Source organism: Oryzias latipes, chromosome 10 (assembly GCF_053564925.1).
Source record: "Oryzias latipes strain Hd-rR chromosome 10, Olatipes_Hd-rR_3.1".
NCBI lineage: Eukaryota > Metazoa > Chordata > Actinopteri > Beloniformes > Adrianichthyidae > Oryzias > Oryzias latipes.
In genome coordinates this window covers 13322906-13349181 of record NC_136246.1, presented here as the reverse complement: position 1 = coordinate 13349181, position 26276 = coordinate 13322906, and the positions used below count along the sequence as shown (strand labels likewise).

Here is a 26276-nt window from a genome sequence, read left to right as displayed (position 1 = left end):
CAATAGACCAAAAAATGATCAGAGTGGGTCTTTAATTTCAGATCTGTTTTTTTTTTTTTTGCAGGGTTGTCATTATTTTTTCATATTTAGGGGTTTCTAGCATGAATTAGCTAAATTCCTCAACCTCTTCCGAGATGGACCTGCTGGTGCATTGGTGATCTCTATCCTGCTGGAAAGCACAAATGAGCATAAAACTGATGTCCTACAGCATTGTTTTCTGCTGAGCATGAACTTTTGACCAACTTAGTTTTGGTTAGACATTTAGGACTTGAAGCTACAAAGCAGCCACATACCATGACACTTCCACCGCCATGGTTTTCAATACGAAACAGCCCTTTATGTTCTTTACAAGGAGTGACTGTTTCCTGGACATTTTTTTATGATTTCACTTTTGCCTGGTCTCTTTCTAGTGGCCACCTCATGAATTCTGTCTTTAACTGTGTTAGTTAATGTCTGGAGGTCTTTAAAATGTTGCCTTTGCCTCTTTAATGACCACCTGAATATATCACTGTTCTCCTTTTGGAGCCATTTTGGTTTGCTAGCTGTTCCTAGAAAGGTCCACCCCTGCTCAAAGTTTTCTTTGTTTGTTTTTTTATAAATAAGGGCTCTCCCTGTGCTAACTGGAGTCCTAAAGCATAAAAAAAGGATTTTGTGAGAGTTAGTTTGTTCTCCATTACATATTTGTTCTTAGAAACAGGGCCGTGAAAACAGGAACCAAGGTGTTTCTTGCCCAGAGATTTTACAGGAAACTCTAGTGCTGCTCCCGTGAAAACCTCATAGGAACCTCTTACTGCTGTACGTCATATACACCAAATAGTATTGATGGTGCAGGGCTGTTTTTACTTAATTTAAGAGCAGAAGAACCAACTTTTAGTGAAGAAGAGCAGGAAGATTTGCTATCAATACAAGTTGGTTTGAAGGCATAAGTATGTGTGTGTTAACGATATTTGTATTGTGTACATGTGGACATTTTTGGAGCCAAAAGGTATGTTTATAATATTTAAGTGTATATGTGGACAGGCCCCGCCCATCTAGATTTGTATTACATCTGAAACTGACCGTAATGATAAACATCCAGCAACTTGTTGCTTTATGCTGCTTCATGGTGTTACCCCCCCCCCCCCCCCCCCCCCAATAATCACCCTCCTATCCCCCCCTTTCTAACATCCCTCTCTCTTCCTCCCTCCTTTCCTTTTCCGTCTGGATTTTCAAAGATTTTCAAATACGATTAAAATGAATAAAGTTTGGTCCCGATTACAAAAGGGGTTTATTCAGACATACCTCTGGTTTGTCAGAAGATTCATAACCCCTTTTGTTAAAGTAAAATATATCCAACACAAGAGGCCCTCAGCTCTCATCTATTTACCCAGCTGTTGGACAGGACAAGTAAAAAATAAATAAAAGGGAATAGGTGGAGCAAATCTTGGTTAGTTTGACAGTCCATCAAAGGGCAGTAAACAACACCCACTTTCATATTTTATTTTATAATATTTTACTAGAAACAAAACAATTATCAGAGGGTAGACAAAATAATGGTTTGATTTTAACTTGGCAACATTTTATCCAAACTCCTGGTTGATCTGGTAATAGATTTTGTGCGCTCCTTTTTGGGACTCCCTAAAAATGTCTTTGTTAGTGTTAAAGTGTCAGTACAAATTTAATGAAATACAATTAAAAATTGGTTACTTTCCAGTTTTAGATAAAAAACCAACGTTTTTTAACTTACTGTTGTTTTTTGGATTGTTTTCCTTGAGTAACTAAATTTGTGAAATTTTTTTTTTTTTTTTTTTGCAATTTACGGAGCATTATATAAAATATGAAATGTTAAAAATTAAAATCAACATTAAAACATGTTCTTGTAGCATTTTTCTTATTATGAAGGATATTTATAAAGAAAATTAACATTAACATTGCGTTTCTGAGTATTACTTTATTCAAATCATGGTGAATCAGGAGCAGATGAAAAAAATGTTGTTTGAAAAAGCTTGTAGTTGTTTAGTACAAACTTCAACCAAAAAGCCATAGGCTCTCTGGTCCGCGCTATTCTGATGCATCTACTTGCACACAACTAGATCAATGCAAGTCTCTGTTTTCCTCGTCCGAGCTGGCATCTAGATCAAAATTGTACGGCTGAATATCTCCAATATTGTTTGACTTTTTGTTGCACCTCTAGTGTTAGGTGGGGTGTGTGAGGTACTATAAGTTATCAGGAGAGTGTAAACAAATTGATAAGATTGGAAATAGAACCAGGCCCCCTTCGCACCAACAGTACCACCAACATCTCAGAGGCAAATTTTTAACAAACTTCTGCTGGTTTGCAGAAAATATGTTAAGGAAAACAGCACAAGTTTTCTTTTTTTCTCTTTTTTTTTTTGCCTAAAAACGGCATAATCTTATTTAAAAGAGCCACTGGGAACTCTTTTAAAATAGATCAAAAAATGACTGGAGTGGGACTTAAAGGTACAGGAGCTGAACTTTACCAGTGAAACACTAATTTGGCAGTTAAGTTCAAAATCACTGTCCAGTAAAAAAAATTCTGGAAATAAAACTTAAAAATGTCATGTAAACATGACAGAGGAGTTTTCAGCAAAAAAATGGAGAGGAGGGGGGGCCATATATCTGTTTGTCATTAGAACAACAGGGACAAGTAAGTGGTGTCTTGTGATGTCCAGGAAAAAGAGGTAAAGACAGAAATGAAGCAGTAATGAAAATTTGCCAGATATGATGTGAACCAATCCAATGCAGTACCACATCTCTCCACTAAACAATGACTGCTCAACATAGGATTCTATGGCATTCTAGGATTCTATTGCTCGAATGGAGCAAATAAATCCAGTTGTACATGGATCACATAATCACCTGCACCAGTTGGCTAAAGAGTATCATTAAAGATCCTTCTGAATGAAGACGTTTAAGAAGTCATTGCATACATCAGAAGATGCTAACAGAGACTGTGGGGTGTTGCTAATATAACTAAAAGTCCTGAATGACATGTTAGTGAAGGATGTTTGTTACAGTTTTGTCGGACAGATTTTTAGAGTCTTTAAGTGTCCTACTTTACGTGTCCTACTCGTCCCATCTGTCCTTCATGAGTTGTAAAAATAAAATAAAAAACTGAACCTTGACTTTCCAGCTGCATTCACATTTACATCATTCCCTCTGAAAAAAATACTGCCTATCTTCTCTCATTGAAACAAAGCCATGCTTAGTTTTGAGCTTTGTAGCCTGGGATAGTCAAGAAGGAATGAAAAAAGAGGTGGATCTCCTCTTTATCAGCAGACTGTTGCCAGATGGGTTAAAAATCCAACTGTCCAAACCAAGAGTGAGTAGTTTAGTTGGAACACAGTGAGAGAAGAAAAATAATAGGTTACAGATCGATGTGGCCGTGTGATGGACTGGTGACCTGTATTTGCCTTTGACCAAAGATAGCTGTCTCTGTCAATCCCCCATTACACTCATTAGGACAGAACAGGTAAGCCTAATTACCGGTATTTTTGCCTTTTGGTCGCTTTCCTTAGGGGTCGCCTCTATCTGGTCCTATGCTCCTTTCATACCAACCGCTGCCATGTCCTCCTTCACTACATCCATGTACCTCCTCTTCAGTCATCCTCTTGACCCCTTCCTGGTAGCTCTAACCTCAGCATTACATACAGGAATTACGAGGACAGGCATACAAATATCATTACTGTTCCTCCTCTCAGTGTGCCCAAACCATCTAAATCTGCTTCCCTGCATATACATGTATCTCCAAAACATCTAACATGAGCTGTTCCTCTGATGGATTCCTTCCTGATCCTATCCATCTTCCTCAATCCCAAAGAGAACCTCAACATTTCCAGCTCTCTCTTTCTCAGAGTCTCCAAACCAACAACATTGCTTCTTTCACCACAGTCTTCTACACTTTTCCTTTTATTATTGCTGACACTCTTTTGTCACACATCACATGAGCTTTGGCTCGTATTCAAAACAACGAGGTCCCGAATACAAGCGGCTGCAATGAGCTTCCTCCGAAGAGTGGCTAGGCGCTCTCTTAGAGACTCAATCACCCAGAGAGAGCTCGGAGTAGAACTGTTGCTAAACATTGAGAGGAACCAGCTGAGGTGGCTCGGGGATCTGGTCCAGATGCCTCCCGGACGCCTCCCTGGGGGGTTGTTTCGGGCATGTCCCAATGGGCGGAGGACCCCAGGGAAGACCCAGGACACACTGGAGAGACTTCGACTCTAAACTGGCCTGTGAACGTCTTGGGGTCCCCCCAGAGGAGCTGTAGAAAGTGGGTGGGGAGAGGGAAGTCTGGACATCTTTGCTTAATTCGATGCGCCTGTGACCCGGTCCTGGATGAGCGGAAAAAGATGTACGGATGGATGGATGGATGGATGGATGGATGGATGGATGGATGGATGGATGGATGGATGGATGGATGGATGGATGGATGGATGGATGGATGGATGGATGGATGGATGGATGGATGGCTACATTCTTCTTTGAGAACACACACCACATCGCACAAATATCTTGTGGCTTATTATTTCCTTCCTGCAGAGCTTCCCTCTGTGTTTTTGTTACCACGTGTGATTTCTGTCTTGGCAAATCTAAACATTTAACAGCTTTGCTGACTTTTTTTTTCTCACACTAAGGTCAGTTCTGTCAAACTACTAAAAGGTGTCTTAATTTGTGGGTGTGAAGCCCACATCACATCTAAGTGTAATACAGTAAAAGGTTCAAGGGATTAAAACTATTGTTAGCAGTTTTTGCATCATTATTATTCTAATATAATTATATGTTTGTTTTGCTTTTTTGGTCCTACATTTTTTTTGTCTTATCTGTACAGGTTGAAAACAAACATGAGTTGTCTTTAAACAGGTCACTGTAAGGGATTTGCTTTTCCTTTTTTGTTAGAAGGATTTATTTTTCATTTAGAGGTGATGTTTGGGCACCTAACTTGGATGTCTTGACTGATGTCAGACACCAGTTGTGTCCTCCAGCCTTTGGATGAGACATTTTGAGGTGAAGGTTGAATATTTAGGTTGTTCTTGCAAATGTGCTGCATCGTTTCTCCATTTTAGTTTATTTCACCTGTTGACCATCCAATGAGGCCCATCAGACAAGTTGTGAGGCTGGAAACCAAATCATTATGCTCATCTGGTTTGCCTCTTTCCTCCCACAGTTCAGAAAAATGCTGGGTTGTTGAGTGATTATACATAAACTGTATGGAGCGAGCGTTTATGGTGATGATGAGGATTTATGACCTGACCTGCTCTGCTGTGACCCTGAATAGGATGAGGATTGTTAGCTGTGTGGATGGTTTAAAATCGAGATTCCTAATCATATTGCAGACTTATCAAACATCTCAAGCCCTGCACTGGCATGAATGTTTGAAAACTAAATCTATCCATCAATATTTTATTCACAAAGGAAATATAGGGAGTGTCTAGCCCTCATCCACAGTCTCCTTAACAGGAAATTCACACTGACACTTCTGTGATTTTTAGCCAGAATGATTCGGCGCCATTAAAACTAGATCTGTGACTTTATGATAAAATGTGGAGCATAGATGTGCTTCGGTTCATTCATGTTTAGGGTTACAGTGGATTTGGTGTCTGGCCTCAGCTCTCATTGAGCAAGAAATTAGAACTATGTAAATATGCATGTCAGCAAGAATAAAGTCAGACTATGAATAAATGAGACCTGAGACTTTAGGGGGAGTGAGTACTTAAACTTGACCCACATTTAATCCACATAATCCAACTGATATAAATTAAACAACAAATACTGCAAAACGTGTTAAACAGTTTGAGGTTGTATTTGTTCATGCCTGTTTTAAAAAGGGAAGATAAAAGGAATTAAAGCCACAAGTGGTGTTGTACGGCCCGCAGCAACCTGCCTCTGCCCTCGCTGCCCCCTTTTGACCTGAGTGGCTGCCACACACCCCTTATTCTCCTCTTCTGCCCCTGTTAAAACACTGTTTTTCAAAACAGAAGCTTTTCTGTTGGTTTAATTTCCATAAACTTTTTATTTTTGGTTGGGTGAGGAACAGGTCAGGAACTATGTAATTTTTAAAAAGAATCTGCAAAACAATTGTTAGTATTTCCAAGGTTTTTTGTTAACCATGCCCACTTTGTATATCCTATATTTTTGTCCAGCTTGAACCAACAATTCATGTGTAAAAGCTCCATTCCAATCATCTTTTGATCTATTTTCAAAGTGTCTCTACTAGCCTTATAATTATGATTATCCCTTTTTTAGCCAAAATCACAAAACCTGTCATTTTCTAGGACATAGTTTCTGCAGGGCGGCAAAAGTTCGTCAAAAATTTGCCTCTGAGTTGTGGGCGGATTTGTTGGGACAGAGTAAGCCTGCCCACATTTAACTTTTTTTACAATCTCTCCTGCTAGACTACTACCCCTCACACCCCCAACCCAACATTACCGGTTCAACAATATCAGCAATATCAGAGCTCTCCAGCCGTACGGTTTTGAGCCACAATTTGAATAAAGAAATTCTCAGAAATTGATTTTTAACCTTCATTTTCTTTTTATATTTCCTCCATCACAAGAAAAATGCTACAAGAACATGTTAAAAACACCAAAACCACAATTTTCATTGGAGTGGGTCTTTAATTTTCAATTAAAAATGTGTGAGTAACAAGGGAACACAACTTCTGCGAGCTTGTCACACTAACACCTTTTAAAATCTACAACTTCTAATTCTGACATTCTTTCCCAAATAGCCTCCCAAGGATGCTATAAGGGGTGATAGATCGAAATCTCTAGGAGGAGTTTAAATTTGTAGCTGGCACTAAAGGTGATTTTTTTTTTTTTATTCAAGATGGCAGCCTCTTCCCTGAGGTCAAAGGTCAGTGAAAATTCAGTTGTGGTTGTAGACTTGGGGTGTTTTTAGCATGGGAAAACTGTTTGGCCCGGACCAGGTCTGCTGAGTCCTGAACCTTGCAGTTGGCCTGTATTCAGACTATTGTCAAGATGCCTTTCCTGATTCAAACCAAAGCTAGTAAACAAACCATGTGACTAAAAATCTCTTATCTCATTGGTCAGGAATTACTAGGACGGGCAAATCAACTAGAAATGATGCAAGTCCTGCACTTTGCAGTCGCTGTTGAATTTAAATTATATTTCCCTGAATAATTTTTAACACCTGTATCAACAGCAGGTACAACACTTTTTACTCGCTTTTTTGGTCTGGTGGAGGCATGCTAAAGGGCGGTTACTGGCAAGAAGACAGCTATGAAGGTACGCTGATAAGTGTTTATGACATAGATTGTCAGGAAAACAGTGACAAGCAATGTGGATCACGTCAAAAGTTGTTTTGATGAGCCTGAATTTGTCCAATCACATTTCAATGATTTGCTGTGTCTCATCATTGTGGTGCTTTGGCATTGTTTTGAGAGATTTCGGTTTAGGAACTACAAGGTAGCTTTTAGGGTGACGTCACAGCAGCGCTGGGCGCATACCGCGTAACAAGACACAGAAAAGCATGTCAGAAGCGTTTTCAGCTGTGTTAAAATAAACGTTCTAACAAGTAAGCAGTTGGACCCTTTTTTCCTCTTTGATAACATGAGAATCTTTTTTTTACTTTTGTCCGAGGCTTCTTTCCTACTTTGTTTACGCCACGGAACCGGTATATCCATTTTGGTTCAGACTGAAGAATCTCAGAGCAAACCGAAGCTCAGTCCAATTGGAAATAAACCAAGAACACCTTGAAAAATGGGTTTGAGAGCGGTTCCTGGTCCTGGACCAGGGTGTGCTTGGGTGTATTCAGACGGAATTTATTGGGGGAAACAAACTGGTTCACTTTAAGCGAACCAAATATATCCAGTGTGAATTCAGCCTTAAAGACCCACTCGAGTGAAAATTGTGTTTTTGGTTTTTTTAACACGTTCTTGTGGCATCTCACGGGACATGTATGAACAAAACTAATCTTAAAATTCCATTTCTGAGTATTTTTTATTCAAATCGTTGTAAATCAAGACCAGATGCAAAATTGCTTGTTGGTGTCATAGAAAGTATGCTGGATGGGCCAACCTCCCTGCTCTATTCTATTCCAGTGCATCCACTTGTAAACGACTAAATCCATTTTCCTCGTCTGAGCTGGCATCTGGCTTAAAACTGTATGATTGGATAGCTCCAACATTGCTCGCCATTTTTGTTGCACTGCAAGCAGGAGTGGAAACAGATAGATGATGGAATATGGGGCAGGTGAACTCTGCTCAAACAGTCTTGCCCACAACTTGGAGATACATTTCTAATGAACTACTTCTCTGCAGAAACTATGTCCAAAAAATGACAGATTTTATGGTTTTGCCTAGAAATGACAATCATAATTAAAACCCACTGGGAATGCTTTTAAAAAAGTTAAAAAAGATGATTTGAGTGCGACTTTAACCCCATGTGTGAACATTTTGTGAAGATTGATCAATATTTTCCCCATAATGTGTGAAAATCGCCAAACTTTACACTTGACTTGGCTTCAACATCTGTCCTTATCTTGGTGGCGACAAAATGGCTGTCAAACCTTTAGTCCTGTGGCCATCGCATAATAATTTCAAAACTTCCTTTTGAAATCCCCAACACGTGTGTATTGGTTTTGTTATTGGATTTTGAGCTTTTTCTTTTTTCAAGCCCCATTCATATTTTTAAAATGTGTTCTCCTGCCTGGGATGTCGTCCTTTTTAGGGGGTCAGGTCGTTTACAATGGCAAAAATTCATTTTCATCAGATGAATTCAAATTTTGGTGATTTTTTGAGTATGTGGCCGGGGTGAAATATTTACTTAAAGGTGCAGAAAAAAGGAAAGAACTGGCAAAACAATATGATCTTTGCAGTCCTGACAACGGGCCATAGTAATTGAGGACATTTTCAGACAAAACACAAAAGAAATGAACACATTATGTAATTTATGTTTGATTTTTAATTACTTACAACTTTAATGACATTTAAAAAGTTTGACTTTGACAAACTACACATTTATTTCTGGGAGATCCCCCTAGAAAGGAAGACTTTGCAGTGGGAGTCAGTGTGCTGCAGATAAAATGCATCCCTGCTTGATTTAGTAAGTCCGAATACTTCCAACCCAAAGACCTACTTGTTCTAAAACATGATCACTGCGCTTTTTGAAGCTGGAAGAGAGGGTGACATCTCAGAAGTGTGCAGTGGTGGAACGACATGTCTGCCTGGAGCCCACCGAGCACCATGTCTGTCTCTGCTTCACCTGTAGGTCTTCACCCGGCGCTAGGACCCAGGGTGCGCGATTCTCATCTCCAGCTGCTGCAGACCGAAAACTGGCAATAAGGGAAGATCGCGAGGACGAGCAGAAATTGCTCTGAATTCATCCTACTTCCAAAACGCAACGGCCGCCCCTCCGCCGAGCCCCCTGCGTGCACGACGAGAGCTTGTTGCGCCGCGTGCAGGCTTTCCTGTCGACAGCTCGGAGCGCAAGGTAAGACGCTGCATGCGATTACTAATAACAAAGGCGTTACGGGCGAGCTGGGGGCATTAAAGGGGGCATTGCACAACGCTATTGAGGGCAAGTAAAAGTCTGCCAAACTTTGACCTGGATGTTTGCTTATTCCTGTAGTTGGCGTCTTGCGGGAGCCGCGCTAGTTGCGCGGATGTTTCGCTGATATCCCGCGGCGTCGGGCTTTGTAGGATCGTGTCACACATGCAGGCAAGTTGAGTGTCGAGATGACATCCACGAAACTGGTGTGTCTGTGGGTGAGAGCCGCTATTCAGATCACTGACACCCCCTCAGCCCAGGAAGTGTTTGAATTTCACAGAGAAATGTACGCGTCCGCCCGGAGGAACGCTCCTCTCTGCGTGTGTGTCGTCCTCCCCGCAATTACCGTGGAGTAATCCATTACTTCTGCCGCGACAGAGGGATACTGCGCTCGGTTTGGAGCCAGACTTCAGCCCCCCCCCCCCCCCGATATTATTGACCAGGTGAAGCTCGAACTTAGACGGGACATCCTCATCGCTACGAAGCATGGCGGCCTAAATAGGGTCGATAATCTCCAAAATGAGTCACAGTTAAATGACCATGTGTGCCCACTTTAGAAACGATAGTCCAAACAAGACAGGCCTTTCAGTGGGAGCAGCGTGCCTTCATTTGCGCAGGAAAGCTCGCCCCTCGACAGATTGGAGATAACGTGGAAGTTGGAGGAGCCGCTTCCAGCGTGGAGTCCGCGAACCCGGCCGAGGCAGTCGGTCGGCCACTGCCGGGATAGCTGCTGCGCGGACGCGACGCGGAGGTCTCCGGGTTGCCCCGGCTTTCTAACAATGCGATTCATGTGTCAGCTGCCGACTTTGTGAACACACTGCCGCCTTCCTCTGTTCACCGATCGGATCGTTATTGTTTCCCAATTTCACGTGCAGCCATCTATCAAGGATTTGACCGCTTGCACGCAGCCATTACTGGGCGAAGGGCACGTTTGGAGGCTCTCGCGCCGATCCACTCCCCCCCACCCCAACCCCCAACCACACACACACATACGGCCACAGCGGCCAAGTTGTGCTCGCCGCGCCGATGGACGGGCTTGCTGTCCTGCACCGCCGTCCGTGCTGCTCAGGGAACGGCGCCGCACCGTGCGTGGCGACACAACAACAACTCTTTTCACCGTGTCAGCCCGGCGGTGCGCGCACCCGTCTCTCTCCGCCAAAGTGTTGACAAAAAGTGGAGAAATGTGTTGGTGAAGGAGAAGGTCCCCGTGTAAACAGCAGGCCTGCTCCGCTGCCGAGATTCAGGTAAGACAAGTGGCCTAATTACAGCCCAGGAACCTGTGCTGCGTAACCGCGGTGCCACAATGTGATTATGGAGAGCTAAAACCCCCCCAACTGCTCCACAACAAGAATCAAGCCGGTTTGGAACTTTCTGATTCAGATGTGTTTACATTGTCTTTATCTGAACCTAATTGAGTGGCATCTTTGTGAGATTAGGAATGAAAGATGATTTCCTAAAATCCAAAGTGGGATCTTTGTTTCTTCATGATTGGTGTTAGTTTATTAAGTTTTTGTCTTTGTGTGTGTGGGGTTGAGCATTCACAGCATGTTGTTGTTATTATAAGTGGAAGACTGAATCTTTATGTGAAAGAAAATTAAAGGTTCCTCGCAAAACATATTGTAATCCAGGCCCAGATCTAGCCAGCCCCACTATAGGGTGCAAGCAGAATATCAGGGAGGGGGCAAGTTTGGATGTGCTGAGAGTTTGGGGTTTCATAGTATGCTTAGAAAAAAAAACATGTTATCATGAATCCATCTATCCATTAATCTATATTCTCTCCTTTGATCTATTTGATATGTCTTGTAAGTTTTATGTGCTCTTACTGACACCCTCTGCATTTACTGGGCTTGGGACTGCCACACTGGTTTGTGTCCTGTTGAGGTTGCATTTATATATATTTTTTCTTTTAGTCTATTTGTCCATTTGTCTGTTGGTCCATCCTTACACTTTTTTGACTTTTATTTAATTTGATTTTTTGTTGTTTTTTGGTATGGGGTTTTATGTTGTTGCAGTTTTTTTGCATGAGTTCAGTTAAACCTGACCTGGTGGCAACAGGAAATGTGATTTTGACACACAGTAATGCAGTGGTGATGACAGGAAAATGATGCTCTGCAGATGGAAGGACGGTCTTGGTTCCTATTTATGTGTGTGTTTGTTATAGCTGCTTATTGTCATGGATTTCCCTAAATCCATCTGCCGATCAATCCACTTTGATTTCCTGATTCAAGGTAGATCACATGATCAGAAAGGGACCAAATGTTTTAATGTGAGATTTTTTTGACAATAAAACAGGAGCATATTCTTTAGGAATGTTCCCTAGAGAATTGTTATATTGCTAATCAAAATAAATGTGATTTTTAGGATTCTTAATATTTTTCATGCTTTTTTCGGCAATTTTAGATGTTTAAATTAATAATTTTTGATCAAACTAATGACTGGAAAAATGAGCCTTTGTTTGTATTTATCAGTTGGATTGTTTATGGTAAAAATATGACCTTGGGAAAGGCGCCTAACAAATAAAATGTAAAATTATTATGATTATTAAACTCTGGCTTTAAATCCTAATAACTTTGCTGCAGTGAAGAAAGAGTTTAGGGGAGAGAAGTGGAAGGACTTTTGTCACCTCTTCACCAAACGCTGTTTTCTTCTTTTTGTTCAAGTGCAGCTGATGGAGGTCAGTGCTGTTTGAAGCTTATAAAGCTCATTAGTCAGATCCATGGCATCGTCACAAAAGACCAAAGCTTTGAAGATAACACCCTTAAAAATCCTTCTGTAGGAAATGGAGAAAACCCTCCCATTTTTCTGAAGCTAGTCCATCAGCTTTCAGAACTACTGCTTTCTTGTGTTAATTGTCAATAATAGCCTCAAATGTCTATTTATTTATTTTCTACCTCAATGTCGCCCTTCACCTGTTATTTGACCTGGCTGACATTTAAGTCTTCAGAACTCCTGGCAGAAACCAGAAGAATAAGTGGAGTTTATTACTTCCTTTTGCCCCGATAAGCCCATTTCAGTTTAGCGCACCGTTACACTCGTTGGCCGCGATCCCCCATTCCCCCTTGAGCGGCTGGAGCCCGCGTTGCATGCCGGTACCTGTAGTCCATTTCCCTCCCAGCTTCTCCAGCGTCTGACGCTGGGCGTGGATCGCCCTGCACTACATTTCCCATGCTGTCCCTGCTGTCCCTCTCCTACCAGACTGGAGGCTGGAGATACGGAACGGACTGTCTTGACGACCCCCCCCCCACCCGTCAATTCCCCTCCCCTCCTCCTCCCTTCTTCCCGCCCCCCACCCCCCCCGGACTTTTAGAGCTGAAAACCGTCGAGAGCTGTGAGCAGCCGCGGACTAGTTGAAAGGCTGAACCCGGCCGCGCGCCACTCGTGCCTGTTCGTCGGTCACTTCCCATCTGGACCCGCGGGTTAGTAACAGTTTGTGTCATTGGACATCTTTTTTTACAGAGCGAGCTCCCGAGCGATTCGGTGTGTTGTTTTTTTACACAGAGTGAGAGGAGGCGGGGGGGTCGCTGAATGCCTTTCACTACCGGAGTGGCTCAGTCACTCCACCACAGCCAGGGCCGATAAGAGGGGCTCGAGCGCAGCAGATAAACAGCAGTTATTGCCTCGTGCGGGTGAAGCACCGGCAGCGGGCGCGAGGTATCCGCTGAGGTATCCGCCTCCAGCTGGGGTCCGGACGGACCCCAGCTGGAGGCGACGGCGGTCAGCGGAGTTGCCTCCTTTTCTTTCCGGGGCACAAACCTTTTAACAAGTTATCAGCCACCTATTTTAGCCAACCACTTTTCTTGCTTTAAAGAAAGTCTGAGCCTTTTCTTTTATTGCTTTTTAAATTTATTGTTATTTATTGAAATGATTTGAATCAGGCGTTGGTGTGAAAGATTGTTTGACAGAACAACCCCGCGGTGGTCAGGAGTTGAGTTTGTTGCCTGGCATTGATGCTGAGTTTTCGGAGGTGGAGATACAGAAGCAGACAGCCTCGCGGAGGGGTGGTGGTGCTGCTGCTGCTGCTGCTGGTGGTGCTCCTTCCTGTCACTTCTTCTCCCCTCATCTGGGTTGTTTCCTCCGCGGCGTGCAGATGGACCGATCACCTCATCATGCACGCCGAGAGAGTGCGCGACCCGGTGCTCTTCAGAGTTTCATACATACACCGAGGTGGGGGGGGGGGGGTTGCCACATGTGAAAGGATCCACGCGCCTTTTGTGGCACGTTGGAAGTGCAGCGCAGGTTGTTTTTTTCCCCCTCCCTCCATCAAAGGTCTTTCCTGGCGCGTGTTGGGTGTCTGCGCTGTGCTGCGATCGCGGACCGCTGCGCGCGCGCTCAGTGGCCTACATCCGAGCGGACCAATTCAGATGTTGCGATGAGAGCACAAAGACAAAGTAGCTGCAAGCAACTGTTGTACGGTAATGTATGCAGACCCTCCTTTCACGGAGCGGCTGCTGCATCGCCAGACCCCCACTCCCCCCGTTCTCGCAGATTACAGCGCCGATCACCGTGTCAGTCATTATGTGCATCACATTGGTTATGTCTCACTGACTTAAAGGTAAAACATCTCGAGTCCCTTTCTTCTTCTTTTGTCCTTACATGTGTCTGCAACCTCTTTAGTGGTCCCCTCATTTACTTGCAGATCCTCCCCTCACCTTCACATAGGGCTGTTCCTCCAAGTATCTCAGGTCTTTGTGGTCTGGTCTGAATGCCACAGTCAGATAAGACCAATGAACATCATTTACAAGTACTTCTACATCAGCAATGAGCAAAACTTTTACTCATTTCCATTCAGTGACAAATGTGAGGATTCAATCAACTGTGTTTTTTACATTAGAGCTATCTGAGGGAATTGCCTCATGGACGGATTACCAAAGGAGGGTGTAGAGATGCCTTGGGGTCCAAAGGGACAGGGGCCACCTTAGCACAAGGCTGTGTTTGAAGTAACTGATAAGGGTGTTTCTCACAGAGAAACAGGCTCCGCAATCAGAAAATGTTGCTCTGCGTTTAAGCTTTGTGAATGTGGCTGCAGGTATATTTTCTGTATTATTTACAGTGATCAAAGTTTGGTTTTACTGACAGAAACCTGATTTTTTTTGCTGCTTGACTACTGTTTGACCTTTAGTGATGCCCAGTTGCAGGGAGAATTTTAACTTTTTTGTTTGTTGTTGGGGAGTTTTGTTCTGTGATCCAACCTGTTTTCTGCTCAAGCTGAGGATGCTTTGAGCTCAACAAGTGGCATTTTTTCTTCTGAAGGCCAGAATGGACAGTATGTGGGATTCAGTCCTTGCTGTGGTGCAAAGATCATCTTAAAGCCCACATTTGCTTCTAAATTAAATTCAGATCAGCACACCACAAGTGAAAACTAATAAGTTTCCTTTTTTTTTCCGCTGAAGTTAGAACTGAGGGGAGCTGATGCTCAGGAAAAAGTTGTCCCTGTGTTGCATTGAATTTTTTTTTTAAAGACCCACTCAGATAAAAATAGTGTTTTTGGAAGTTTTGTGGCATTTTTACCTTAATGGAGGACATAAATTAAAACATATTTGGGCTTAAAACTGCATTTCAGAGTATTTCTATTTAAATTGTTGTAAATCGGGAGCAGACAAAAAGCTGTAGTTGGAAAAAGCTTGTTGCAGTGACGTAGGAGCTACACTCAGTTGGCCAAAAGCTCCCAGCTCCACTCCAATCTGATGGATCCACTTGAAGACCAGATCCATGTACGTCTTGGTTTTCCTCGTCTGAGCTGGCACGTGGCTGAATACTGTACGGCGGGAAAGCTCAGATGTTGCTCGCCGTTTTTGTTGCCCCAGTAATAGGGGTGAAGGGGAAAATCGATTTGGCGATATAGCATGATACTTCATTTGGTGATATTTGTATTGATTGAAAGTGCTGTCAAGATGACATTTATTTGATTATTTATGAGCGTCCTTCACCATCTGACTCCCGTTTTCCACTTAAACCCTCGACTGCTAGTCTGCAGAACGGCACACTGAGCCTCTGAGCAGCTCTACACCCCCATAAAACCACTACAAGATCTCAACCAGAAGCAGCTTTTGTTAAATGCTAAATGTTCTGTAGGCCTCACCCTCTCAGGTGTTCAGAGACATGTACCGCTTAGTTTTTGCTTGGGACGGGTACCGAACCGAGACTCAGTGGGGGGGCAGTAAGCTAGCAGGAGAGAGCATAAAAAGATGGGTGATGGGAAGTGGGGGCGGTTTTACTCTGTGCCAACAGTCCCGCCTCACAACTCAGAGGTGAATTTCTGATGAACTCCTGCTGCTCTGCAGAAACTATGTCCTAGAAAACGACACAGGTTTTTTTTTTGATTTTGGCTAAAGACAGCATAGTCATAATTAAAAGACCACTGGGAACGCTTCTACAAAAGATGATCTGAGTTGGACTTGGTGCTTGTGGATACAGAGAACTGCTGCTGTAGTTTGAGGACTCTTAGGATTTCTTGTTTGCCGCTGTTCAGGCAGTTCAGTCATTAGAGACTTTTTCTACGATCGATGACCACCTCAATAATTTATGCTGTTTTTTTGTGTCTTTAAAATGCAAACATTTTACATGAATGTATTAAGAACATTCTATGATTGAATGTTACAAACATGAATAAAAAGGGTGCTCTTAATCAGTTTTGGGGCAAGGCTTGAGTTTTCGTTTGTTGGACTGCACCAGCTGTTGCTTGGTGGCTTGATGTTAATCTGGGATGGAGATACAGGTTCAAAAACAGGTTATTTCTATGTTGCAAGTTTTTGTTACTTTGCCATGTCGGAAACATGCTCCTCGTCAGGTCAGCTATCATTTCTTAACTGTCTGCTAGAGTAACTGTTCTAAATGCCTTTTTTTGGTCTCCTTTTTGACTTTGGTGGAGCCAGACCCAACCTTGAAGGAAGCTTGTTCCCAGCTCACTGATGTTTCGTTTACTCTCCAGACTCTCCATTACGCTCAATGAGATGACATGCTTAAAGTTCTACTCCAATCATCTTTTGTTCTAAAAATGTTCCCAGTGCTCTCATAATTATTTTTTATGCTGTTTTTAGCCAAAATTAAAACAACTATCGTTTTATAGAACATAGTTTTTGCAGAGTGGCAGTAATTCTTTAGCAATTTGTGTCTGAGTCATGTGTGTGGCAGTAAGTTCACCCCCACTTCCCGTCGCTCATCTGTTTACATGCTCTCCCCACAGTTTACAGCCCCTCACACTACAGAAATTACAGCTGCAACAAAATTAAGCATAATTTTCTTTATATACATCTTCCATCATCAGAAAAATGCCACAAGAACATGTTAAAAACATCTAAAACACAATTTCCATTGGGATGGGTCTTTGAAGGAAACCCATTGAAAAATGGAGTGATATTAACTGCTTTGATTCTGCTTTCTTCTTTTAAAAAACCAAAGCTATTTTATTTATTTTTTTGTCCAATCATCAAGACATTGAAATTGGGACGTGTAAAGATTCGTCATGAGTGGAAAAAATACTGATATAGATTTATTTTGCTGCCTGTTGTTGTGTAATATGATTATTAAAATACCTGCATTTAATGAAATGGGTTTAGAGTGTTGTAATCACATTTCCTTGCTCCTAGCACATCTCTTAATGGTGATCATGACAAACTGAATGGAGAAAACTTGCTGGGAAAAGAGAAGAAGCTCTAATTGAAGACATGTAAAGGCAGAAATGTCTCCGTTGTGTGGCGCATATTGTGAGACACCCCATGATTCTGACGTCTAAATGGGTGCCAAAGCATTTGTTGGGCTTATATGGGCCCAGTCGGTATCAATGGTTAAGCGCAGTTTTACTTTTAAGTGTTAGCCATTAACACAGAGAGTAGGTCTGTGGGAGCATACTGCTCCTGCTGCTGCTGCTGCTGCTGCCGTTGCCGCTGCTGCTCCTGCTGCTGCTGCCGTCGCCGCTGCCGCTACTGTTGCTGCTGCCGCTGCTGCTGCTGCTGCTGCCGTCGCCGCTGCTGCTGCTGCCGCTGCTGCTGCCGCTGCTGCTGCCGCCGTGGCACACAGGTGTCAAAAACAATGAAGTGGAGATCACTCACCTCCATCAATGTTTCATGATTACGGTAATCAATTAGACCTTAAAGGCCTTTGAAAGATGTAGCATTATTCTAATGATTCAACATTAAAACATCCTGCCTGAAAGGATTTATACTTATTTAACTTTTTGTTTCCACAACAACCCCTGGCTGCTCACAGATGTCACTGACTGTTAATCATCTTACCTCCATGGATCTCAATATTTCTCGTTACGTTTTTTTTTCTTTCTTTTTATGCAGAAAATTGCTGTTTGTTTTTATACTAAGAATTCCTCATTTCAAAATTAAGTTTTTTTTTATGTGGAAATCAGTAGTTAGATGAAAAGATTTTTTTTGTTAACAAAAAACCAAAAACGTTCTGCAAAAAATAGAATTGCAGCTTGTTTCAGCATTTGAATATGTCATTCATTTTGACTTACCTGTAAATACCAAAGTCATGTCTTACAAGTCCACCTGTGCAGACGGGTTGGGGCTGTGCAGAGGCACACATGGTTTCAGGGAAGCTGCACCGAAGCGTACCACACATGGATCCTTCTGTGCTCCATTGTTGAGTTCTAGTAAACATTAGAAATCTTTTTGTTTGTTTCCTAAAATGAAAAGTTGATCTGGCCCACGTGTTGCATGCATGCTTCATGTGGGCAGTCACAAGTTCACGGTTACTGGTGGAGAGATGCGCTGGACCCTTGCGGACATTTGTAGATGAATGCATTTACATCACAAAGGAGGTTTTTGCTCCGGAACCTGCATAAACCAACACTGGCTGCAATGTTCCAATAGGCATTGGGATCTCTCTTGTTTATGTCATTGAAAGAACAATTTTTTTGTTTGCTTTTATGGCGGCAGTGGCTCAGGCAGGTTGAGCAGGTGGTCCAATGAACGGGTCTGCGGTTCAACACCCCCCCAGTCAACCACCGCTGTGTCTTTGGGCAAGACACCCTACCCTTCTTGCCTCCAGTGTTGCTCCACTGGTGTGTGAATGTGTGTGAGTGTCCCGGTGATGGTCAGAGGGGCCGTAGGCGCAAACTGGCAGCCACGCCTCTGTCAGTCTGCCCCAGGGCAGCTGTGGCTACAACAGTAGTTACTATTACTAAGTATGAATGAGGAGTGAATCAAAAATGGACAAACATTGTAAGCACTTTGAGCATTTGGAAAAGATAAAGATAAATCCAATCCATTATTATTATTATTATTATTATTATTATTATTATTATTATTATTATTATTGGGTGTCTGAACAGTTGGCATTTCTTTGAAGTCTTTGTAAGTTCAGATGAGCTCAAATCTAGAGGAAGCTACTAGGTTCTGTCTATAAATATATATTTTCAATAACCAGTTTTTAATTGTAATTTTTGTTTTCAACACTACTTTAGTTATTTAATTTCTTCAATTATTTATAAATCATACTTTAGACAGTAAAGAACTCATTTATTTTTTAAAAACTATCATTTTTTTGTGAAGGTTTTAGGTCTTAATTGTCTAAGTTAAACTAAAAATTCTCTTAGACTCAATAAAAGCATCTCAAGAGTTTAAACACTGAAAATTATCTAGTTAATTTAAAAGAAATTTGGTTTATAGTTGATGGTGGTGGCATGTCTTGTAGGCCTTGCATGTTCTTTGGGATGTAAATGTCCAGAATTCTTTAGTCGGTATTTTAAGGAATTGAGACAAAATCTACATTTGTGATGCTGCAGTCTAGACGATGCACTGGACATTTTACATTTAGTCCACATCAGCTTTAAGGTTTTGAAGTCTTGAACGTTGTATTGGATTCTATTGAATTTATATAAACTACAACAAAACACAATACCGGTGGTGATTAATATTCCAAGACAAAGCAATATTAGTTCATTTTAGTATCGTTGACCTTAAAGATGTGAAGTCATCAAAAAGTTTTGATTAAAATGTTTCCCAAAACATTATTTATTCACTGTTCAAATACTTTTCTTTTTTTTTTTTGCACCGGAGCTTTTTTGCACATCTTCTCCATTTGTATCTATTCCTTCATAATTTTTCTAATCCCTACATACCTGTTCATTGGAAAGAGTATTGGTAATTGGAAAGAAGGGCTGTAAAAAACAGTTTAAGATGGTAGGATACCAGCAGTTCAGAGTCATAAATGAAGACTGAAACTAGCGACCATTGAGCAGATTAGGTAGGATACCTGTTTTTAATTTAAAAAAAAATCTTTTTATGTGACTGGTGTGATCCTGAAACTCCAGCTTGCCTGCTCCTGCTTCATGTTTTCCTCCCACTAACAACTGGTGTTTGTTACAATTATTCTTGTGATTTTTTTTTCTAGGATTGACAGTCTTTACCTCGAAGGAATCCTCTTAAAAACAGATTCCTTAAATTTCCTCTTTTCTGTATATTGTCTGTCTGTCTGCATTGTTCAGTTTTTCTCTCACAATTCTGAGGTTTTATCCCTACGGCACAGTTAAAGAGTACAAATAGACTACAAAATAGACAAATAGTCCAAATAGACAAATAGTATAAATAGACTGATCAGGATACGGTCTACGGTCCATTGATACATGGGCGGCTGTGGTGCAGAGTTAGAGCAGTTGACCTTTGATCAGAAGATCACAGGTTTAGTTCCTGCCCTGCCTGCCCATGTGTCGAAGTGTCTTGGACAACACACTGAACCCCGCATTGCTCCTGGTGGTTGAAGGTTGTGGCCAGTGTTCGGTAGGAGAGCCACCATCTGTGTGAATATGTGTGTACATGGGTGAATGGGACTGTGACTGAAAAGTGCCGTGAGCCTTTTAAGAAGGTAGCAAAATGCTGTAAGTAAACACCATTTTCCATTTTAAAAATGAGATATTGATGCTTAGATTAGCAAGAAAAAACAGAATTTTTGTTCTCCATAATTATAATCCGTCCGTCCGTCCATCCATCGCTCATGTTTTTAAAGGTGACCCCACTGGAATGAATAGGACATGAAAGACACCTTTTTGCTGGTTCAATGGTTTAAAGCACAGATGGCCAAACTTTTTGCAAAGAGGGCCAGATTTGATGTAGTGAAAATGTTTGGATGGCAAACCATTCAGCCTGAACTATTTTGATATTGTTGAATGCAAATGAACTATTTAATTAACATTTTATTGCAATGGTGCACTTTTAATTTCTTGACATAGAAAACAAATATATCTAAATACGTTTTTACCAAAATTACTGTCAATTTCTCCCTTTTTCACACTGTTCATCCCCTGTTGGCTTGTTGTAGTGTCTTGTCTGATAGACCCTCCTGAGATTGAACCTGAAAACAGCCACAATCTTTTGACATATTAAGTAGTCTCAGTTGTTTCACATTTCACTGAAAAAATATGCCAATTTTCACTTGTTCTGGAAACGCCAGCCCTTATTGCCTACATTTCTTTTTTATTAACAGTTGACATTTTAGAAACGAGCTCGAAAGTGTAACAGAAGTTTCGCATGAGTGCTGCCACAGGTTCGCAACAGCTTAAAATGTAATTTGGTTAATGCTGGGGGCCATATATTATTGATTGTATGAAAGGAGCCTGCTGGCCATTGGAGATTTGAACGTGGGCCACATCTGGCCCACAAGCCAGACTTTGGACATGCCTGGTGTAGAGTTTAAACTGCATTAACTTGAATTGAAACATGCCTGCATTGCTTTAGTGTTGGTAAAAAGTAGGCCTGCACAATATACTGCAAATTTATCGTTATCGCAATATCCAGCTCTGCAATATGCATATCGCGAAAGACGGTGAATATCGCAATAAATCATAAACCCAAAATGTGTTAAAACAATCTTATGGCAGCTTGAAGCATACGCATCAAATAAATCCCTTTATGTTTTGACCAATCAGATGGACGCCTACCCATTGTTTACCAATCAGATGGAGGCCTATTATGTTAGACGATTGTCACCTATGTCGATGAGGGTCATTTGGAGTATAATTTTTAAACTGTTGCAATGAAATGGGAATTATGTTTTTGGTTATTTTTCTATTTGTTTATATACCGCAAATTATATCGTTATCGCCATATTGATCACTTATATCGCATATCGCAAGTTTTCCTCATATCGTGCAGCCCTAGTAAAAAGTATTATTTACAAGGAATGTTGCACTTTTTCTTGGGTTTGTCCTCATACTTTGTTGTGCTGCAGGTAATCCCAGTTAGAAACAGAGTTGTTGGAAGTTTAAACGTTCTGCTGTCATTCCAGTCACAGGCTAAATGTGGACATGAGTTTACATCAAAAATGCTCTGTTGATGTAAAATTCATTGTAATGTCAACAACATACTTTATTTGAAAATGTACAAGATTATCTAGGCCTGAAAAATCTAAAATTGCATCAAAGAATTCTACAAGTCATTAATTGTTTCTTATTTCTTTCCTTTTTTTTAATTAATCCACAACATTTCGTGTTTTTGGTCTGTTTAATGTATAAAAAACCAGAGCAACCAAAATTCACCTATGAAGCATTTTATTAGCAAGAACACAGATGTTGGCAATGTTGCAATTCACCGCCAGGCTTGGAAAAATTGGAAACCATACATGAACTTTAACCTGTATCCACAGTGGCGTGATGGTGGAGATTTGATTTGCAGTCCAGCAGGACCACTGTCCCTTTTACGGAGCTACTTACTATATGTCTAAAAGTCTCTAAAAGTCTAAGCTCATCTTTAAGTGATGCGACAGGAAAATGATTCCAAACACAACAGCAAAACCCTCACTAAAGTGACGAAAGCAAAAAGAATGAAGGTGTTCCTAAGGACTAGTCAGAGTCCAGACCTTACGCAGATTGAAATGTTCTGTTGAAGCCTGAAAAAGCTTAAAAAGGAAAGACGTTTTCTTACAAACTGTTGTGAGTTGAGTGAAAAGAGAACTGACTTCAGTTTCATGAAGGTTAATTAGAAAGACACTGGAGTGTCCTTAGCCTTTCATAAGCTGCATTTAAGATTTTGCAAAATATACAAAAGCATGTTGTAGTTTATTCTGGGTTGCGTTCAATCTATTTTTTAAGCCACAGACATTCTGAGAGGTAAAACCATTGACTGTATAAGAGAACTGGACTGAGTGACCTTGCTCTGCTTCCCTTTTTTTTAACATGTTCTTGCTAATCCAATTGCTTTTTCATTATATATTTTTTGTATTGCGAGTTATTCAACTTATAAACTGACCAATCAAATGCCTTAATAAAAGTATGTGGTGTCTGCTGGCCCCCCGTTGAATGTTCAAAACTTTTGATTCATAGATTCTCCCGCTTCTAGTGCAAGGGGTGTGGACCTCCAACAAACACTTCTGATTGGCAAGAGTGGTTGCCATAGAAACAATGACCCAGATCGACTTGGATAATTCGCTGCTTACTGACGGCGTCAAGCTCCAACGTGGCAGGGTCCATATCGCAAATTGACTTCATTGGTTGGAACCAGAAGTTAGCCGTTTTCTGTGGGTGATGTCAGTCCAGTTGTCTTTTACAGTCTGAGGATAAAAACCAAAGACATAGAGTGAAAGAGTTTGCATTTTCTCAACTGTGTTTTACGTTTTCTGCATTTTTTAATACAAGGGGGTTCAGTGTAATTCTAAGTCTGTAACTGCTCTTAAATTACTAATTATTCTGTCAACCATAAAAAAGGTTGAAAATCATTTAACTGAAACAGAAAGTGGAAACTCATTGATTTAAATTTTTGTGTGTGTGTTCTGCAGCATATGACGGTATTTCATAGAGGACTGCTGTGACTGGCTCAGGCATGTTGTGCTGAAGCAACACCTATGCAGGTAATTTCACCTGTATTTGTTTATTATTGTTTAGTTTTCTTTAAAAGTTAGGTTTTTTGGTATTTTGGTATTTATGTGAGGAGTTACGGAAGTTATCTTTTGCTTATTTTCTGTTTTCAGGAGCATTTTATCTAATAGAAACAAAATTTTTAATTTACGCCTACTATAAGCACATTACTGTAAACAGTTTTGTCTGAATAATGTATTCCAAATACCAGGAATAATTAAAAATGTGTTACGTAGGTGAGCCTTCTGTCTTCTTCAACAATTAACACCAACCTCATGAACCTTTCTGATTACTCAGGTGGATTCTACACTAATGAATGTAGGGGATGGAGGCACGGTGAGCAGAGAGATCAGTGCTCCACATAAAGCATCCACTAGTATGGTGGGAAATCCCCCCCAGACGCTACCCGCTGAATTTAGAAGAGATGTTAACCTCAGTCAGCAAAAAAAGACAACTCCAACAAAGGACTGTAAGACTGTAAAAGCCTGCGTGGACACCAGGAACTGCACCCTCAGCCCTGAACTTTCTCCTCCTCAACAGACTAATAATGCACCAATGTCCAGCTCGGTTCTCACTGGTTCAGAGAAGAGAACAGATAAAAGGACAGAGGCCCCTAAAGGCAGAGCCGACGGTCCCGGGGTCTTCCCCAATTCTCGGTGGGCCAGCAGTGTAAAAGCCAACCGGGAAGACTCTCTTAACCCATATCTCAGCAATGTGACATCCAGTAAGAAGTCACAACAGCAAACACAGTCTTTGCAAAGTGCTCCAGCCGGGTTTCAGTGTTCAGCCATGTTTAAACCAGCCCAGCCTGTTGCCTTCCTGCCCTCCACTAATTTTTCCTCCCCACTTTGTAAAATTACTCTTCCACCAGCATTAGGACAAATAGCAGCTTTGAGAGAGGCCACAACGAGTCAGTTTCAGAAGGAAGTCCAGCCTCAAAACTCAAGCGTTGGAGGAGCAGCGCTCATGAGGACCTATCCCTTTTCGTTATCGGTGGGCCGAACAGCAGAACAAAAAACAGTTGGATCGTCCTTGAAGGTCAAATCTAACCACTCAACTAGCAAAAACGCCAAATGTCATGGAGAAGCTAAGTCTTTAGCCTCTGCAGTAGCATCCCCAGCCGTTGCGCTGCCTCTACAGCATCCATCGCTAACGTCAACAGTCGCCACCCACTTCACTTTGTCTCCCACTGCTGCCAATTGCTGCAGTTCTGCTCTGGCTAACATCACCTCTCAAAGCAGACTCCTGAACCAAGTTGAGAAAGGCAACGGCATAGAAAAAACTCCTGTGGGCTCCATGAACACAGCGTCCCCTTGTGTTGCGGAGGACCACACAACTTGCTCAACTGAACCAAGAGATGTCCCTCTTGATCTGTCAGCTAAATCAAAACGTCCAAAATGCATCACCGACCTCCCCGTTTCTGTGACAGAGCTTCGAAATAATGAGTCCAACCAGAGAGATTTTCTGAATGTAAACAGAACTCATTCCACAGCGTACAACTCAGCTGGGCAGTACCCTATCTTACCAAATACCCACAGAAATGGATCTCACCAAAAACAGTTAAACAGGACTCAGAATCACCAGGTCCCAGAACCCAAATCTACTTGGGATAATGGGGCTTCACAGGATTCTATCAAGTCCATCCCTGGTACATATGTGGGTGTAGCTAGCCCCATACTGGCTTCTGCTCTACGGGGCAAAGATGGCAAAGGTACCTTTGCTGATGAATTTCAAAGTTTTGCAAAACAAGAGTTCATATCAATAATTGACCAGGGAGAACACATGGCCTCAGGAGGAAAGAAGCCATCCTGTTTGAAGGGTAACCAACATGCTCACAGTGTCAAGCATGTCAAAAACACCAGCACAGCCATGGCGAAGAACTGTCCCCCTAAAGGATCATTGACGACTGCCCTGTTAAACTCTGCCAACACGCATCCAAAAGCGACACCTGGAAAAACTGCAGGTTCCTACTCCACCACTGTTGCCAATCCAGCCTGGCAGCAGCAGCCTCACCTTCTTCATCAGCCCTCTTCAGTTCAGAGAAAAGCCCCACACGCATCTCCAAAAACCAAAGGCAGCGCAGCTGCTGATGGATGCGCCCCGTCCAAATCTGAGGATGAGATGTGGGACAGAATTAAGTCGCCTCTGTCGAACCTTGCATCCATTGTAAAGCAGCGCGCTGCGGAGTCATCCACTCTGATAGGGGATGAAACTAATTCTCAAGCATTGCTTGCAGAAAGAAAAGCTGATCTGCTGAGTCCAGTCACAGAAGTTCAACCCAAACAAAAGTCAGTGTGTGAATACTCATCCTACAAGTCTGTGGAGAAACCACCAATGCAGGAAGAGTTGCATCAAGCTATGAAGAGACACGAGAAGTCCACTAAGCCTGTGGAGACCAATGCTGCTGCATATGCAAGTCAGGGGGAATGCACGACCCAGACAACCAAGCAAGGCTTCTTAAAGTCCGCTGAAAAGTCCTGCCTGTTGGGTAGCAGTCTGTCAACAAACGGGAACAGGACAGAAAGCAAACTGGCCCAGGTGTTGGAGGGAGAAACAATGAAGAAAGAAAACAGCTCCTCAGACAGTCCGTCCAGTGGAAAACCGGAAGGCCTGGTTGCATCCATCCTCACTGGCCAGTATGCAGGCTGGGGCGACAAGTTTGAAAAGAAGGCAAACGGAACCAAAGAGGAGTCGCCAACCAAAGCAAAAGCTGCTGCTGTCAAACTCAAGAAGAGCAGCCCTAAGAAACTAGCAAAGGAAAAGTCTGCTCCAGACAAACTTAAAACCATCACAGCCAAGAAAAAAGAAGATTTGGAAAACACTCCAGTCAGAGCATCTGTCACCAAAAAGGTAATTTATCAGTGTTTATCATTATCAGGTAATGCTACGGTCACATATACAACTGCCACCGGGTGATGGGGAGGCATCAGCAGATGGCACATCGGCACAATTATACTATTTATATCAAAAAC

General features: G+C 42.0%; 1 protein-coding gene across 5 annotated transcripts in view; it reads left to right on the top strand.

Moving 5' to 3' along the window:
* The window catches only part of bcorl1 (BCL6 corepressor-like 1), a 53649-nt gene that overhangs the window by 12045 nt on the left and 15328 nt on the right, over window positions 1–26276 (top strand). The window contains exons 2-4 of one of the 5 annotated variants that reach the window (XM_011479933.4): window positions 9228–9449; window positions 23226–23297; window positions 23602–26154. In XM_011479933.4, the coding sequence (XP_011478235.1) occupies window positions 23292–23297; window positions 23602–26154 (2559 nt within the window). In that variant the 5' untranslated portion in view covers window positions 9228–9449; window positions 23226–23291. Of the gene's footprint in view, window positions 1–9227; window positions 9450–9958; window positions 10751–12696; window positions 12923–13004; window positions 13158–13625; window positions 13671–23225; window positions 23298–23601; window positions 26155–26276 lie in introns of those variants that run through there. The other 4 variants (XM_011479935.4, XM_023959016.2, XM_078953974.1 and 1 more) reach the window with 4 other exon arrangements.